Source organism: Musca vetustissima, unplaced genomic scaffold (assembly GCF_032173495.1).
Source record: "Musca vetustissima isolate MV318-11 ecotype Yass unplaced genomic scaffold, APGP_CSIRO_Mvet_v1 utg11591, whole genome shotgun sequence".
In the NCBI taxonomy this organism is placed as follows: domain Eukaryota; kingdom Metazoa; phylum Arthropoda; class Insecta; order Diptera; family Muscidae; genus Musca; species Musca vetustissima.
In genome coordinates, this window is record NW_026873785.1 from 137,311 (window position 1) to 154,552 (window position 17,242).

The following is a 17,242-nucleotide window of genomic DNA, read 5'->3' on the forward strand; positions in this document are numbered from 1 at the left end:
TTCCTAAGTTTCAGCTCGTCTACAACGATTCCCTGAACTTCTGCTCTTTTAGAAAAATTCTCCTGGCTTCAATTCGCCTATGAAGACTCTCGAAATGCAGCTCTTCTTTAAAGACTCCCTGCCATTCTGCACGACTATTTAGATCTCCTGACCATCAGATCGCAAATAAAGACCGATTTTCCGTAAAGAGTCTTTATTATGAATTATTGTGTTAGCCTTTTTTCTCCAATATCTGATTATTCTTTGATGATATCATAGTTCTGCCATTAGTTTTTGGGAGAATTTTTTCATGTCCTCTTACACAAAAATGACTAAGCATTTTTTCGGTTCCATTTTTATTGATACATAAACAAGAAAATAAATTTATAGTGTGTTACATTTTGTTCTTTCCTTCTTCTTCTAGTTTTCTTATGGACTCATTCTCAAATGGCAATGGTGCTCGTCTGACATTGGGTTCTGCCGTTTTAGTCTATTTGATTGCCTACAATGAAACGACAGCACCATGTGTGGTTTTGGCCACCATGGCCGCTACAATGTATGCAGCTTTGGCGGGTAAATATCCAAAAAAAATCTAGTCATGTCTGCTAACCTACCTACCCACCCATCTCCCACACTCCCATACCAAAAAAGAAAAACCACCTCAATTACTTAATGTTTACATGAATTTTTTGTAACCACTGCGCGATTACACATACTTAAATTATTATGGTTTGTTTTTCACTCTCTTCCAATTTTTCTAAAACGCCTCCAGCACGCTGCAAAACAAGTCTGAGATCCCTACAAATGCCTTATATACGGGCCAGTAATAAATTTGACTTCGGTTGCCTTTTTCTGGCCACATGGATGGAAATGTTGTCGGTGTTGTGTGCCTGTGGGGCACTGACGCGAACGCTGAGCATGTGTTTGGATGCCATGACTGGTGGTTTGGCACGTATTATGATTTTGGGTAAGTACAAAAAAACACATACAAACACACATATGCATTTAAGTAGGAGATAAGTAGGGAGATGATGCCCCAAAAATATTCAAAGGAATTAAAGGCAATAATGTACCCTACACCGTGTCTGAATATTTGAGAAGGACAATGGACAAAGGACAAATGGAGGGAATATTTTTTCAATGACCATCAGAGGTAAAGGACGGAATATTTTTTTATAGGATCCACACAAGGCGTGGATTTTTTAAAGAATATTTTTGAAAGGGATCCATACAAGGCGTGATTTTTTTTAAGAATATTTTTGAAAAGGATACACACAAGGCGTGGATTTTTTAAAGAATATTTTTGAAAAGGACCCACAAAAGACGTAGATGTTTTAAAGAATATTTTTGAAAACGACCCAACAAGGCGCGGATTTTTTAAAGAATACTTTTTCAAGGATTCACACAAGGCGCGAATATTTTAAAGAATATTTTTCAAGGATTCACACAAGGCGCGGATTTATTAAAGAATAATTTTTCAAGTACCCATCCTTGGCGTGTATTTTTTAAAGAATATTTTTTCAGGGACCTACAACAGGCGTGGATTTTTTAAAGAATATTTTTTCAGGGACCTACAAAAAGCGTGTTTTTTTAAGAATATTTTTTCAGGGACCTTCACAAGGCGTGGATTTTTTAAAGAATAGTTTTTTCAGGGACCTACACAAGGCGTGATTTTTTTAAGAATATTATTTCAGGGACCTACACAAGGCGTGGATTTTTTAAAGAATATAATTTCAGGGACCTACACAAGGCGTGGATTTTTTAAAGAATATTTTTTCAGGGACCTACACAAGGTGTGGATTTTTTAAAGAATATTTTTTCAGGGACCTACACAAGGTGTGGATTTTTTAAAGAATATTTTTTCAAGCATCCATACATAGCGTGGATTTTTTAAAGAATATTTTTTCAGAGACCTACAACAGGCGTGGATTTTTTAAAGAATATTTTTTCAGGGACCTACAACAGGCGTGGATTTTTTTAAGAATATTTTTTTAAGACCATAGACAAGGCGTGGATTTTTAAAAGAATATTTTTTAAGACCATAGACAAGGCGTTGATTTTTTAAAGAATATTTTTTTAAGACCTTAGACAAGGCGTGGATTTTTAAAGAATATTCTTTAAGACCTTAGACAAGGCGTGGTTTTTTAGAGAATATTTTTTTAAGACCTTACACAAGGCGTGGTTTTTTAGAGAATATTTTTTCAAGACCTTAGACAAGGCGTGGTTTTTTAAAGAATATTTTTTCAAGACCTTAGACAAGGCGTGGATTTTTAAAGAATATTTTTTAAGACCTTAGACAAGGCGTGGATTTTTTAAAGAATATTTTTTAAGACCTTAGACAAGGCGTGGATTTTTTAAAGAATATTTTTTAAGACCTTAGACAAGGCGTGGATTTTTTAAAGAATATTTTTTTAAGACCTGAGACAAGGTGTGGATTTTTAAAGAATATTTTTTTAAGACCTGAGACAAGGTGTGGATTTTTAAAGAATATTTTTTTAAGACCTTAGACAAGGCGTGGATTTTTAAAGAATATTTTTTTAAGACCTTAGACAAGGCGTGGATTTTTAAAGAATATTTTTTTAAGACCTTAGACAAGGCGTGGATTTTTAAAGAATATTTTTTAAGACCTTAGACAAGGCGTGGATTTTTTAAAGAATATTTTTTTAAGACCATAGACAAGGCGTGGATTTTTAAAGAATATTTTTTTAAGACCTGAGACAAGGTGTGGATTTTTAAAGAATATTTTTTTAAGACCTTAGACAAGGCTTGGATTTTTTAAAGAATACTTTTTTTAAGACCTTAGACAAGGCGTGGATTTTTAAAGAATATTTTTTAAAGACCTTAGACAAGGCGTGGCTTTTTAAAGAATATTTTTTAAGACCTTAGACTAGGCGTGAATTTTTAAAGAATATTTTTTTAAGACCTTAGACAAGGCGTGAATTTTTAAAGAATATTTTTTTAAGACCTTAGACAAGGCGTGGATTTTTAAAGAATATTTTTTTAAGACCTTAGACAAGGCGTGGCTTTTTAAAGAATATTTTTTAAGACCTTAGACTAGGCGTGAATTTTTAAAGAATATTTTTTTAAGACCTTAGACAAGGCGTGGATTTTTAAAGAATATTTTTTTTTAAATTTAAGAATATTTTTTATTTGGGGTATATATAATGGTGTAGGGTTTATTGAAATCTTTGTAACCCACTAAACATTCATTCGACTTACTTACATAAATTTTTATTTTTCTTTGCATACTTTTAGGCCGTAATTCACCAGCCAACGAACCCTGGCCAGATGTCTTGGGAGTAGCTGTGGTATTTCTTGTGACCGGCATGTTTATGTTAGGCCTAGAGGTATGTATTACTTTACTGCTTCTTTTTCGTCTCGGCATACTTTTATTAGTTACTGCAGTAATCATGGAGACCGTAGTTTACCCCCAACGGGTGTAGATAAACTAAATAGAAAAGGCCCCCTAGTGGCCAACAATTTGATCTCCATGGTTGGTGATGGCGCTTTTTGTGAATTTTCATAATATATTTTATTTATTAGGTGAATGAATTTTTAATACATCTATTTTTTTCTCTATATATTATTTTCTTTTATTCTACTTAATCTCACGTACTGTCTTCTCCCTTCTCCTTTTCTCTCTCCTCGTGTTTTTTATAGCATTCAAAGGCATTCAGTTTTATAATGGCATTGGCCATGTTCGGTTTAAATGCCATTTTAAGTGCCGTTGGCTGGTGGAATGGCGATGCTATCGCTTGGCATGAGACTCTATTGCAGCCGAGTGGTTTCAAAAGTGTATGTATTATATTGTTTTTGTTGCTGTATGTGTGTGTGTGTTTTCTAAATAAATAAGCAGGCAGCGAGAACTTCTCATGTGCTCGCCATAGTGCAAGTGAAGTGTTTACGCAAAGAAACAGCACTATTCACTTGCAGTTGACGAAAGGACACTTGGAAATCTTTTCTTTTAGTTTTTTATTTATTTGAATTCTTTTGTGTAAATAATGTTGTTGTAGTTGTTGTTGCCGGAAAAAATAGCATATGTGGTAATTCAGAGATTGTACACATAATTGGTGTGAATGGGAAATACTAAGTTTTATATATGGAAATTTTTAAAAATAAACAATAATCGTGGACAAATTTCAAAAGGACTTTTCAGATCAAAAATAATTAAAACGTATTTTTAATTGAGCGAGGATTTTTGGATATTTTAGGGAGAAATGGGATAAAACGCCAATAAAGGATTTTTCAAAGGACAGCAATAATGAAGGCTATAGGCGTGATTTTTTTTTCAAAAAATATTTTCAGAGGGATTTAAAAGCTCAATAAGTGAAAAATTATCAAAAAAAAGCGTCGATTTTAAATTGATATTTTTCGAAGAAATACGAAATATATAAGCCTAGGATATATTTTGGAGAAATGCCAATATTAAAAATTGAATTTTTAAACGATAATTTTTGATGAATTTTAATGGATAAAGGATTTAATATAGAAGGATATTTTTGAGGGATTATCAAGGCTATAAATATGGACCTCAATAGGATATACGTTAATAATTATCACATTTATAGGAGTGGATTTTAAAGGATATTTTTGGAAGATTGGAAGAAAAATTAGGCAGAATTACAAAAGCTATAAGCGTGGATGTTGAATAATATATTTTTTTTTTAAATTAGCTATATAAAGCCTTCAATTTTTAAAGGATATTTGAGCCGAATTATCAAATAGCTATAAGCCTGGATTTTAAAAGATATTTTTAGGCAGATTTTAAAGGATATTTTTATGCAGATTTTAAAGGATATTTTTAAGGCTCAAGCGTGGACGGTTAAAGGATATTTTTGAAACACTTACGGGACCTATAAGAGTGAATTTTTAATGGAAATTTTTGAAAGAATTACGATGGCAATAAGTGTGGATTAACAAAGGATTTTGGGGAATTGCAAAGGATATTTAGGTGAATTTTTAAACAATAATTTGAGAAGAATTGTGAAGGATATCTGAGGGGCTTTTAAATGATATTTTTGGAAGAACTGCGATGGATTTTTAAAGGATATTTTTGGAAGGATTTCGATTTTTAATGGATATTTCTGGAAGAATTACGAAGGCTACAAGCGTGGATTTTTGAAGATAATTTCTAGGAGAATAATCTTCAAAAGAGAATTACAAAGGCAAAAGGTGTGTATTTTTAGATGAGAAATTTTGAAGAATTGCGAAGGTTACAAGCGTGGATTTTTAAAGGATATTTTTGGAAGAGCTACAAAGGCTTTAGGTGTGGATTATTAAAGGGATATTTTTGGTAGAATTACGAAGACTATTAGTATAAACATTTAAAGGACATTATTGGAAGGAAATAAGAATTGCGAAGGCTATTATCAAGGATTTTTTATTGAGTATTTACATGGATAAAGTGTTGATTTTTTAAAATATAGTTTTTGGAAAAATTACGAAGGCTGTAAATGTGGATTTTTAAAAAACATTTTTTTGCTATTGTGGATTTTAAAGTATATTGGAAGCATTACGAATTATTAAGTATTTTTAAAGCATATTTTGTAGAGAACTATAAAGCTATGGTTTCTATACCCCACACAACTATGTGGTCAGAATATTATAACTTTGTCCTTTTAGTATACCGATCCTCATATGTCAACTAGCTGAGTCGATCTAGACATGTGAGTCCGTCCGTCTGTCTATTATAATTCGTTAACACTCGACAGACCACAGTTATGGAACAATCGTCACGAAATATTGCATGTAGCATCAACGTACACAGGTTTTCTTTTGGGTGGGGGCCCGGTAGTACAAAATGAAAAAATTCGCTCTTGCAAACATAAATTTACGGTGAAAAAATTCATTTCGGGAAGGGTCTGGGCCCCCCGGGCCGCCCCCTGCGTACGTCCCTGGCATGTAGGATGGGTTCGGACCAAATAAGACCTCTATTGTTTTAGATAATGATCCGTTGAAATTCAATATTTATTTAAAATAGACCAAAAACTTAATTTTTTGTCGCCCTAGAGATCACAATTATGACCCGAACATCACGAAATTTTACACGAGGAAGGGAATCAGGCTAAAGAATAACCGTGACTGTATTGATAAAGATCCGTCAATATTTAGCGGGTCAAATGGACCCTGACTTTTGCGTGAAAAGTTTGTCATCTATGGGGAATATATTTACACCTTAAAAACATAGAACAGAAAAGTTGACAGTATATTGAAGAGGAGTGGTTGCCCTTATACGTAAATATTAAAGGTGATCTACGTATTCCGATATGATTTAGTATTACCATTACCACATTAGAGGGTGGAAATGTAGCGCTGATGGCTAAGAAATACTGCTTAAGGTTCCGCTTATGGTCAAGACAACAACTATAATTTTCGATGATCATCAGATGATATTTAGCGGATGAAATGAACAGAAAACTTTACTTCTGTCTATTTTTCTAGTCTAGGCCACAATTATAATTCGATCATCACAAATTTTACACAGGTCAGGCGATTTGACCAACTAATTCGTATAACTGTCTTTATTAAGCGGGTCAAATTAACCGAAACTTTTTGTATAAGATAACAAAGTTTGAATTGTATAGAGTAAATTTTTTCTCCGGAAAAACGCGATTCTGGAAAGAGGCTATTAGGATTTGTTAATTTCTAATCGGTCAATTGAGTGAAAATCCTGCGTAATGTTACCAAGGCTTGGAATAAAAAGGCTTGGAATAGTTGTGTAGGGTATTATAGTCGGCCTAGTCCGATATATTTTTCCGCACACTGGTTTCCTCTCTCTCTACTTGTGTCTGAGCGCCGTCTTTTTGGCTACACCAATAAAACTCTGACCAACAAAAATTAATCCACTTTTAAGAGAAAAAATCCATTATTCGTATATATTGGCCCAACCCCAGTAAAAAATACGGTCCTCTGACTCTGACGTACCATAAAGAAGACCATACATTCATATATTGCAGAATGCGAGGCTTGGGTTTCTAGTCCCATATTAGGCAATTTGGCTTGTTGAACTAGACACAGAGGTTGAAATAGGCTTCATTAATCAAGGTAATTTCCCGATGGAGCCTCAACATAATTTGTAAAAATTTTAAGAACACAATCATCAAAGACACGACGTTGTAGATTGACGTTCACCTTGAGGTTTTTGTGTTTACTGAACTTTATAAGCTCTAGGCCCTTAGTCTTTGTCCAAAATACGTTGTGATGACATTTGTGGAAGAACAAGGAATGGGAAAACCTGAGATATCTTCGACATTTTGGGCTACCAAAGCATAATTCTTAGTACTTCATGAGTATCGTGTATGAGCTTTATGCTTTACAAAACTAACTTGTTTCAAAAATTTTCATAATTGCGATGTGATAAGGAATTTTCCTATTTTGTTTTTGTTGTATATTTTAAGCATTCAATGTGTAGTAGAAACGTATATCGTTCCGTTTTTAGTAATGACGTATTTCTTTACTTCAAATGTCCAAAAATAGCTACAAAAGTGGTAGCTACCAAAACTGCGGGAAATATTGTTTGTTTCATTCTGAAATAATTTTTATGATTAAAACCTCTCACTTTCTCAGAAAAATAGTAAAACTTTAATATTAAAGAGTCGCTACACCACGAATAATTTACATATACACAAGTATTTGCAGACTAAAACATTTAAATAGACATTAACCATTCAACCGAATGTCAGACCTGTTTCCGCAAGCGAACACATTCGTGACAAATATAATTAAGCCACAAAACACGAAAATTTCCAAAACTTCGTCTACCGGGGAAAATGGATTACAACGTTATTCAATATATGTATACAACAATAAATAATTATATTTTGAACGTAGATAACACACAAGAACAAAATTTTGGCTTCCTTTAGAACATATTTTGCAAACCGAAAAATAACAGGAAATCGTAGTAAAATGAAAGGGTTAAAACGAAAACGAATATTATTTCAATGGCAATGCATGAAGTTTTTAAATTAATATTTTTCCAAACCTATATATTTCCCTTTTTGTGAAAATCCAGAGGAGAGAGGGACTTTGGTGCACCATTTACATAAAATCTAGGCTTGGTAAAGATATATATATATATATATAGGAGCTGGACATTAAATCGCCTGATACTGGATTTTCATAAATATTGAACACAATTTTATATTTCTGGGGAGACTCAATTTAGGACGCTTCACCAAATTTCATGCAAATCGAAAGATATATATTGACTTTGGTGCACCATTTACATTAAATCGGAAGAAAATATATATAGGAGATATATCTAAATCTGAGCCGATATTCACGAAACTTAGCACACGTCATTCTAGACTAAATTAGATACGCTATGCCAAATTTAATCGAAATTGAAAGATATATAGGAACTTTGGTACACCAATTACATTAAATCAGACGAAAATATATATGGGAGCTATATCAAAATCTGAACCGATTTTCAGGAAACTTAACATCATTCTTGATCTGCATCATTAGGCTGTGCAAAATTTCGTGCAAATCGAAAGATATTTAGGGACTTTGGTTTACCATTTACCTTAAATCGGACCAAAAAAAAATATATATATATATATATATATATATATGGGCAATATTGCCAATTTTTTAATATTCCATTTTCAAAAAATCAGCTTTTTTGTTTTTGTGGCACATCAATGATTTTTGGTACACATATAGAGAAAAATGTTCTGACTCCGAAACCGTTCGCGATCAAATTTTTGGTTGATGCGCGCAAAAGTTATCTAAGGTTTTAATTTTGGGCATGGGAGAAAAAAATTTTTAAAATTACGCCGTTTATTATATTGACCAAAATTTGTTGATATATACTTCCTCCGTAAAATAAGAATATGAATATATTATAATAATCACGATAAAGTTGCACATATTCGCGAAATATGAGGAAAATAAAAAATATATAGCAGATTACATGAATATTTTCAATATATTAATGACATACACACACCTAAAAATAATTTAAAAATATATACATAATCTAAACACCATGATGAATCAAATTATATCAAAATCACACAAGTCCGTGTAGCGGTTTCTAAATCAAAGCGACAACAAAACAAGATATTGAGGAAAAATATTTGTTTTTGGTTCTGAAAAAATAATGTCATCATATTTATTTTTGGAAAAGATTGTATATAAGAAATTTCAGAAAAAATTTTATTTTTGTCTGATTTTCCCGAAGAGGCCGCAAAAATTGACATATATAATAATAATCACTTTTTGCGTATAAGTATATGCCTTGCGGATTATATCAAGAAAAAGTATGCCTGTTTTGAAAAAGTTCGGTCAATATTTAGCGGGATTTTCCTGACTTTTTGTGAAAAATTACAAAATTTGTATTCAATGGAAATATATATTTTTAAATAAATATAGAATTAAATATTTCAATGCTAAACATAAGCAGAAAGTTCGGTTTCCGTGGTAGTTGTGTAGGGTATCGTTTGGTCGGCCCCGTCCGACTATACTGCTCCGCTCACTGGTTAGAAATGTATTTGGGTGGAGCATTAAATAGTTTTTGTCGATTTCACCACCATAAATATTAACGGATCATTACCGAAAACAATGGTACCAATTTCGTGCATATTGGTCCATAATTGTGGCCTGTATGGTGTTTACAAATGATAATGGACAGAATATTTTCAATTGATGGAAACTTTTTCATCAACAGAAGAATCGAGTATATGACCGTTGTGTTAAAGGCATTTGATGCGCAATATATCCTGGCGTTACAAACTCTTGGGGCTGCACAAAACTATTATACCCTGACAACATAGTTGGGTTGGATATAAATACCGAATTACAAACAATTTAGTTGAAAAAAGTGTCAAAAATCCACAAAATACCGAATTATGGGGGGTACTGTTATATATGGTCAACACCAAAACCGAGATATCCCATTTGCAATATCAAACATCCTAGGAGTACTACCTAGGCTTGTGCAAAATATCAGAGCTTTATCTGAAATATTGCGATTTGTACAGTGATGTCGAACAAGCATAAATCGAATATTAAATTCTATATTCTGATCAAGAATATATATACTTTCTGGGGTCACCGTTGAATATTTCGAGATGTTGGAAACAGAATAACACATTTAATGTACACTCCACGTTATGGTGGAGGCTGATAGAACCTCTACAGTCCCTCCAAATTAACTATTTAAAGTTACGCACACAATGCTTTGATAGGCCCCTCAAAATTCACACTTAAGACTCTAATAGTCCCTCGAAACAAGTTCTTCAAAAATACCTAAACATAAATTATTTCGAAATCCCTGACAAAGACCCGAATAGTGCCTCCAAGAATTTTAGATGTTCACGCTTAAGATACTTGAAATGCCTTAAGATAATTTATTGTGAATATATTGTAAATTAAAAATCTACCACAGAATCCCAAATTTCTTCTCTAGTAGACTCTCAGAACAAAATATTTAAAACTTCACGCAAGGAGCTTCTTCTCAGAATAAATTCTTAAAGATCGAGGCCTCAAAATAAAATCTTAAATTCCATGAAGTTTCTCAAGTAAAATTCTTAAAATTCAAAGCCCTAATACCCCATCAAAATAAGATGGCTTTTATCTGTTCACGTTAGTTTATAGAACTTTTTCTAATCTTCAATAAATGAAAAATATTATTAAAATTAATTTGTTTCTCCAACCTATTCAGTTACTTACCGCCACTGCCTTATTGACGTTTTCCTTCCCAGTGGAATGTCCAAGCCCAAAAACCGGATGGAAACGATTTACCGGATTATTTATGATATTGTTTGTGACAATATCACTGCTATTGGCTTCCGGTTGTTTAACCACAATATTACATTACAAGTAAGTTGGACTTCAAAAAAAAATAATTTCATAAAAACACTCCTTTTTCTCCTCAGACCCATAGAGGAATATGCAGCCGTCCCATTATTTCATATATTAGATGAAAATAATTTCCATAAATTAGTACCCGCAGCTGCCTGTATGCTAATGTTAACAGTAACCGGTGCCTTTTTGGAATTATTTCCGGAATTATATCGCATTATAGTGCGTTTTGCAACATCCGAATGGAGAATCTTAACGAAGCAGATATCGTATGAAAGTTCGGAAAGTGGTAATCCAGTATTGGCGGTTTTTATAGCGGGTAAGAGAAAAACTAAATATTAAAATATATTTCTAACCTGAAATTATTTTTTCCTCCTTTGAGAATAGGAAGTCTTTGTGCTATGCTGGCATTTGCTTGCCCTTTGCAAAATCTCTCCTATATGCTGGCCGCCAGTCATTTGTGTGCCGTTTTCTTCCGAGCTTTCTATTTGCTCTATACGCCATTCCGTCCGAAATTTATATTACAGTGTAGTAAGTCCGCAAAATGTATTTATTATTGAAATAGGAAAACATCTAGAAAATTTTTATTTCTATTCTAGACACAGATTCTTCATTATCGTATAGCCGCTTGAACACGGAACCAATTACCCATAGCTCATCATCCACACGCCTCAAGCGCAGCCTATGGAATCTGAGTGTTGGCAAACAGGCTCCAAATAAAAAACCCAAAGCTAAATCAAAAAATAAACAGGAAGTAGAAAAGGAATGGCTACTACTGGGTGAGCCCACATCACCATGCCCTCAGAGAGAAACAAAAGATGTGGAGTCCACAATACTATCAGATGGAGAACCTCCGGTAGGTTATATGGATTTCCTATCCTAAAAATATTAACTTTATTGGATTTTTAGCCTTCGGATTTTGAATATCCTGACAAGTTTGATAATAGCGACTCGGATACTTCTACGGATATTGATGCCATCGTTGATGAATATCGTCAAAAGGTCAAGGTGGCCACAGCCGGTCCATTAGATAGGACGGCTCGAATACCCACAGTTTCGTCGTGGCGTGTTACCATATTCGCCATTGTGGTTGTGTTTTTGGGTATTGCTTTGAGTTTGGCGGGTATTTTTATGCATTGGGCACCGGCGGCATTGACGGGATCTATAGGTGAGTAAACGAGATAAACTTTATTTTCTTTATAGTCTTTAAAAAAATATTTTTTTAAAAATCCGCGCTTATATAGCCCGTGAAAATTCCACGCCTTGATAGTCCTTGAAAAATCCATACTTTGATACAAATCCGCGCCTTGAAAAATCCACACTTTGATAAAAATCCGCGCCTTTATGGTCCTTGAAAAATCCACACTTTGATAAAAATCCGCGCCTTTATGGTCCTTGAAAAATCCACACTTTGATAAAAATCCGCGCCTTTATGGTCCTTGAAAAATCAACACTTTGGTAAAAACCCGCGCCTTTATGGTCCTTGAAAAATCAACACTTTGGTAAAAATCCACTCCTTTATGGTCCTTGAAAAATCCACACTTTGATAAAAATCAACTCCTTTATGGTCCCTGAAAAAATATTCTTTAAAAAATCCACGTCTTGTATGGGTCCTGAAAAAATATTCCTTAAAAAATCCACGCCTTGTATGGGACCCTGAAAAAAATATTCTTTAAAAAATCCACGCCTTGTATGGAACCCTGAAAAAAATATTCTTTAAAAAATCCACGCCTTGTATGGGACCCTGAAAAAATATTCTTTAAAAAATCCACGCCTTTTACGGGTCCCTAAAATTTTTTCTTTAAAAAATTATGATATTATGTTTTTTCTTTCCAGGTGTCTTCATAATTAGTCTCATGATGCCGCTGATACCTAAATACACAGGCAGTGTGGTGAATGTCAGTCCCGTCATTTGTTGTTCAGCCATATTTATTGGCTGTATACTGTTCGCTTCGTGTGCTCAATATGCCTGGCCGGCAATTGTTTTCTGGATTGTAGCTGGGCTCATCATGTTAATACGTTGTGATAATATTTGTTGTGATTGTCTCAGTCAGGATGGCAGTGGATCGTTAAATGAACAACTATTACCCAATGTCTCCGCGGCATCAGCATCTGGAACCGCAGGAACAACAACAACAATACGTATGCCAAGACCCCCAAAGGGTTTCATTACAATACCCACACACATTAATGCACCCAGATGACATTCAGAGTCCTCGGAGGGTGAAGATTTATTTAATGAGGACTTTAATATTCGTGATTTCGAGGAAGGCGATGAGGATGGTGATCCTAATGGAGATTGGACTGAATGATGCGGAGCTACCAACTGCTAGTTAGAAATTCAAATGAAAACAAAAATATTTGATGCTTTTCTACTTGTTACTAAGATGCCTGATGCTATAGCATGGAATGATATGAGATTTTTGCTAAAATACAAAAAAATTGAAAAAAACTATTTTTATATAGTCAATTTAAAAAGGCTATTGAAATTTAGATAACGAAATATTATTAAAAAATATTATTTTTGTTTTCAAAATTATTACAGCAATCAATTTAAAGGAGCAATTTATAATTCTGATAATTTTTGTTTTTCTAAAAAAGAATACTATTTTATAAACTATGGATGGAGACTTTATACGGGCTTTACTTAGTATTTAAGATGTTAAGATGTAAAGTTGTCAAATAATTCAAATAAAAACAACAACACGAAAGTATTATGTTTTCAAATAAATAAAAGCGAAAAATTCAAATTTAGTATACTATTTTATAATGGGTTTTATAAAATATTCTTTAAAAAATCCACGCATTGTATGGATCCTTTTCAAAAATATTCTTTAAAAAATCCACGCATTGTATGGATCCTTTTCAAAAATATTCTTTAAAAAATCCACGCCTTGTATGGATCCTTTTCAAAAATATTCTTTAAAAAATCCACGCCTTGTATGGATCCTTTTCAAAAATATTCTTTAAAAAATCCACGCCTTGTATGGATCCTTTTCAAAAATATTCTTTAAAAAATCCACGCCTTGTATGGATCCTTTTCAAAAATATTCTTTAAAAAATCCACGCCTTGTATGGATCCTTTTCAAAAATATTCTTTAAAAAATCCACGCCTTGTATGGATCCTTTTCAAAAATATTCTTTAAAAAATCCACGCCTTGTATGGATCCTTTTCAAAAATATTCTTTAAAAAATCCACGCCTTGTATGGATCCTTTTCAAAAATATTCTTTAAAAAATCCACGCCTTGTATGGATCCTTTTCAAAAATATTCTTTAAAAAATCCACGCCTTGTATGGATCCTTTTCAAAAATATTCTTTAAAAAATCCACGCCTTGTATGGATCCTTTTCAAAAATATTCTTTAAAAAATCCACGCCTTGTATGGATCCTTTTCAGAAATATTCTTTAAAAAAATCCACGCCTTGTGTGGATCCTTTTCAAAAATATTCTTTAAAAAATCCACGCCTTGTATGGATCCTTTTCAAAAATATTCTTTAAAAAATCCACGCCTTGTATGGATCCTTTTCAAAAATATTCTTTAAAAAATCCACGCCTTGTATGGATCCTTTTCAAAAATATTCTTTAAAAAATCCACGCCTTGTATGGATCCTTTTCAAAAATATTCTTTAAAAAATCCACGCCTTGTATGGATCCTTTTCAAAAATATTCTTTAAAAAATCCACGCCTTGTATGGATCCTTTTCAAAAATATTCTTTAAAAAATCCACGCCTTGTATGGATCCTTTTCAAAAATATTCTTTAAAAAATCCACGCCTTGTATGGATCCTTTTCAAAAATATTCTTTAAAAAATCCACGCCTTGTATGGATCCTTTTCAAAAATATTCTTTAAAAAATCCACGCCTTGTATGGATCCTTTTCAAAAATATTCTTTAAAAAATCCACGCCTTGTATGGATCCTTTTCAAAAATATTCTTTAAAAAATCCACGCCTTGTATGGATCCTTTTCAAAAATATTCTTTAAAAAATCCACGCCTTGTATGGATCCTTTTCAAAAATATTCTTTAAAAAATCCACGCCTTGTATGGATCCTTTTCAAAAATATTCTTTAAAAAATCCACGCCTTGTATGGATCCTTTTCAAAAATATTCTTTAAAAAATCCACGCCTTGTATGGATCCTTTTCAAAAATATTCTTTAAAAAATCCACGCCTTGTATGGATCCTTTTCAAAAATATTCTTTAAAAAATCCACGCCTTGTATGGATCCTTTTCAAAAATATTCTTTAAAAAATCCACGCCTTGTATGGATCCTTTTCAAAAATATTCTTTAAAAAATCCACGCCTTGTATGGATCCTTTTCAAAAATATTCTTTAAAAAATCCACGCCTTGTATGGATCCTTTTCAAAAATATTCTTTAAAAAATCCACGCCTTGTATGGATCCTTTTCAAAAATATTCTTTAAAAAATCCACGCCTTGTATGGATCCTTTTCAAAAATATTCTTTAAAAAATCCACGCCTTGTATGGATCCTTTTCAAAAATATTCTTTAAAAAATCCACGCCTTGTATGGATCCTTTTCAAAAATATTCTTTAAAAAATCCACGCCTTGTATGGATCCTTTTCAAAAATATTCTTTAAAAAATCCACGCCTTGTATGGATCCTTTTCAAAAATATTCTTTAAAAAATCCACGCCTTGTATGGATCCTTTTCAAAAATATTCTTTAAAAAATCCACGCCTTGTATGGATCCTTTTCAAAAATATTCTTTAAAAAATCCGTGCCTTGTGTTAGTCCTTTTCAATAACATTCCTTTAAAAATCCACGCCTTCTGTTGATCCTTTTCAAAAATATTCTTTAAAAAATCCACGCCTTGTTGGATGATCCTTTTCAAAAATATTCTTTAAAAAATCCACGCCTTGTTGAATGATCCTTTTCAAAAATATTCTTTAAAAAATCCACGCCTTGTATGGATCCTTTTCAAAAATATTCTTCAAAAAATCCACGCCTTGTATGGATCCTTTTCAAAAATATTCTTTAAAAAATCCACGCCTTGTATGGATCCTTTTCAAAAATATTCTTTAAAAAATCCACGCCTTGTATGGATCCTTTTCAAAAATATCGTTTTTATATGCCTCGCTTTTATATGCCTTTTGAGCTGGGGCATTCTCATTCATTCGCACAACATGGCCTATCCACCGTAGTCGCTGCAGCTCAATACGACTGACTATGTCGATGTCCGCGTATAAATTGTAAAGCTCATGGTTCATTCGATGCCGATATTCACCGTCGACGCAAATCGGCCCGTAGATCTTTCAGAGAATTTTTCTTTCAAACACCCCAAGAGCTGCCTTATTTGCTTACGCAAGTAACCATGCTTCAGATCCATATAATAGCACGGGTAGTATCAGCGTCTTGTAGAGTGTGAGTTTGGTCTGGCGGGAGGTGGCCTTGTTTCTAAACTGCTTACTTAGACCATAGTAGCATCGGTTGGCCATCACAATCCTTCACCGAATTTCGAAACTGATATTATTCGTTTTATTTATGGCGGTACCAAGGTATATAAAGTCTTTCACTGCCTCGAAGCTGTAGTTCTCAAGTTCCACAGTTTGTCCGAGTCTACTGGACGTCTTGCTGTTATTACCATCAGCTTGGTCTTCTCGCCGTTTACTGCCAGACCCACTTTGGGAGACTCCTCTTCAATTTGTTCAAAGGTGGATGTTACCGCTCGCAATGTTCGACCCATTATGTCGATGTCATCGGCGTAGGCGAGTAAAATGTGTTGTTTGGTGTACAGAGTGCAAATTCTGTTCACCTTTGCGTCTCGTATGACCTTTTCCAGCAGGATGTTAAAAAGATCACACGACAAACTGTCACCTTGTCTGAATACTCGTTCGGTATTGAAGGGCTCCGATAGGTCCTTTCCTACTTTAACTGCTGACCTTGTGCCACTTAAAGCTATCCTGCATAGCCGTATTAATTTTGTAGGAATGCCGAACGTAGACATGGCTTTAAACACCTCTGAACGGATAGGGCTGTCGAATGCAGCTTTATAGTCGACAAATAGGTGGTATGTGTCGATGTGTTTTTCGTGGGTCTTTTCCAGGATTTGGAGTGATTTTTAGAGTGAAAATCTGGCCAATGGTGGATTTGCCAGGTCTGAAGCAGCATTGATATGGTCCAATGATGTCATTGACCATTGGCTTCAGTCGTTCACACAGCACACTGGATAGCACTTTGTATGCGATGGGAAGGAGACCTATTCCTCTATAGTTGGCACATATCGTCTTGTCTACTTTTTGTGCACGGAACACAGGATGATGAGGTTCCAATTATTGGGCATGCATTCCTCTAGCCAAATTGTACTAATCAACTGGTGCATGCAGCTGACCAGCAACTGGCCATCAGTCTTGAATAGTTCGGCTGGTAACCCATCGGCTCCTGCTGCTTTATTGTTCTTGAGCCGATTAATTGCTTTTATGGCCTCATCTTG

The 17,242-nt window shown here is 33.7% G+C and overlaps 1 protein-coding gene across 1 annotated transcript; it reads left to right on the top strand.

The window, feature by feature from the left end:
• Window positions 1–406: 406 nt before the first annotated feature.
• Window positions 407–13,103, top strand: LOC133328070 (uncharacterized). The gene is given in 10 exon segments (XM_061536621.1): window positions 407–552; window positions 752–946; window positions 3,235–3,326; window positions 3,640–3,774; window positions 10,652–10,809; window positions 10,866–11,110; window positions 11,179–11,322; window positions 11,391–11,647; window positions 11,701–11,959; window positions 12,628–13,103. Coding segments are annotated over 10 exon segments (2,103 nt in total). The 5' UTR covers window positions 407–410.
• The last annotated feature ends 4,139 nt before the right edge of the window (window positions 13,104–17,242 follow it).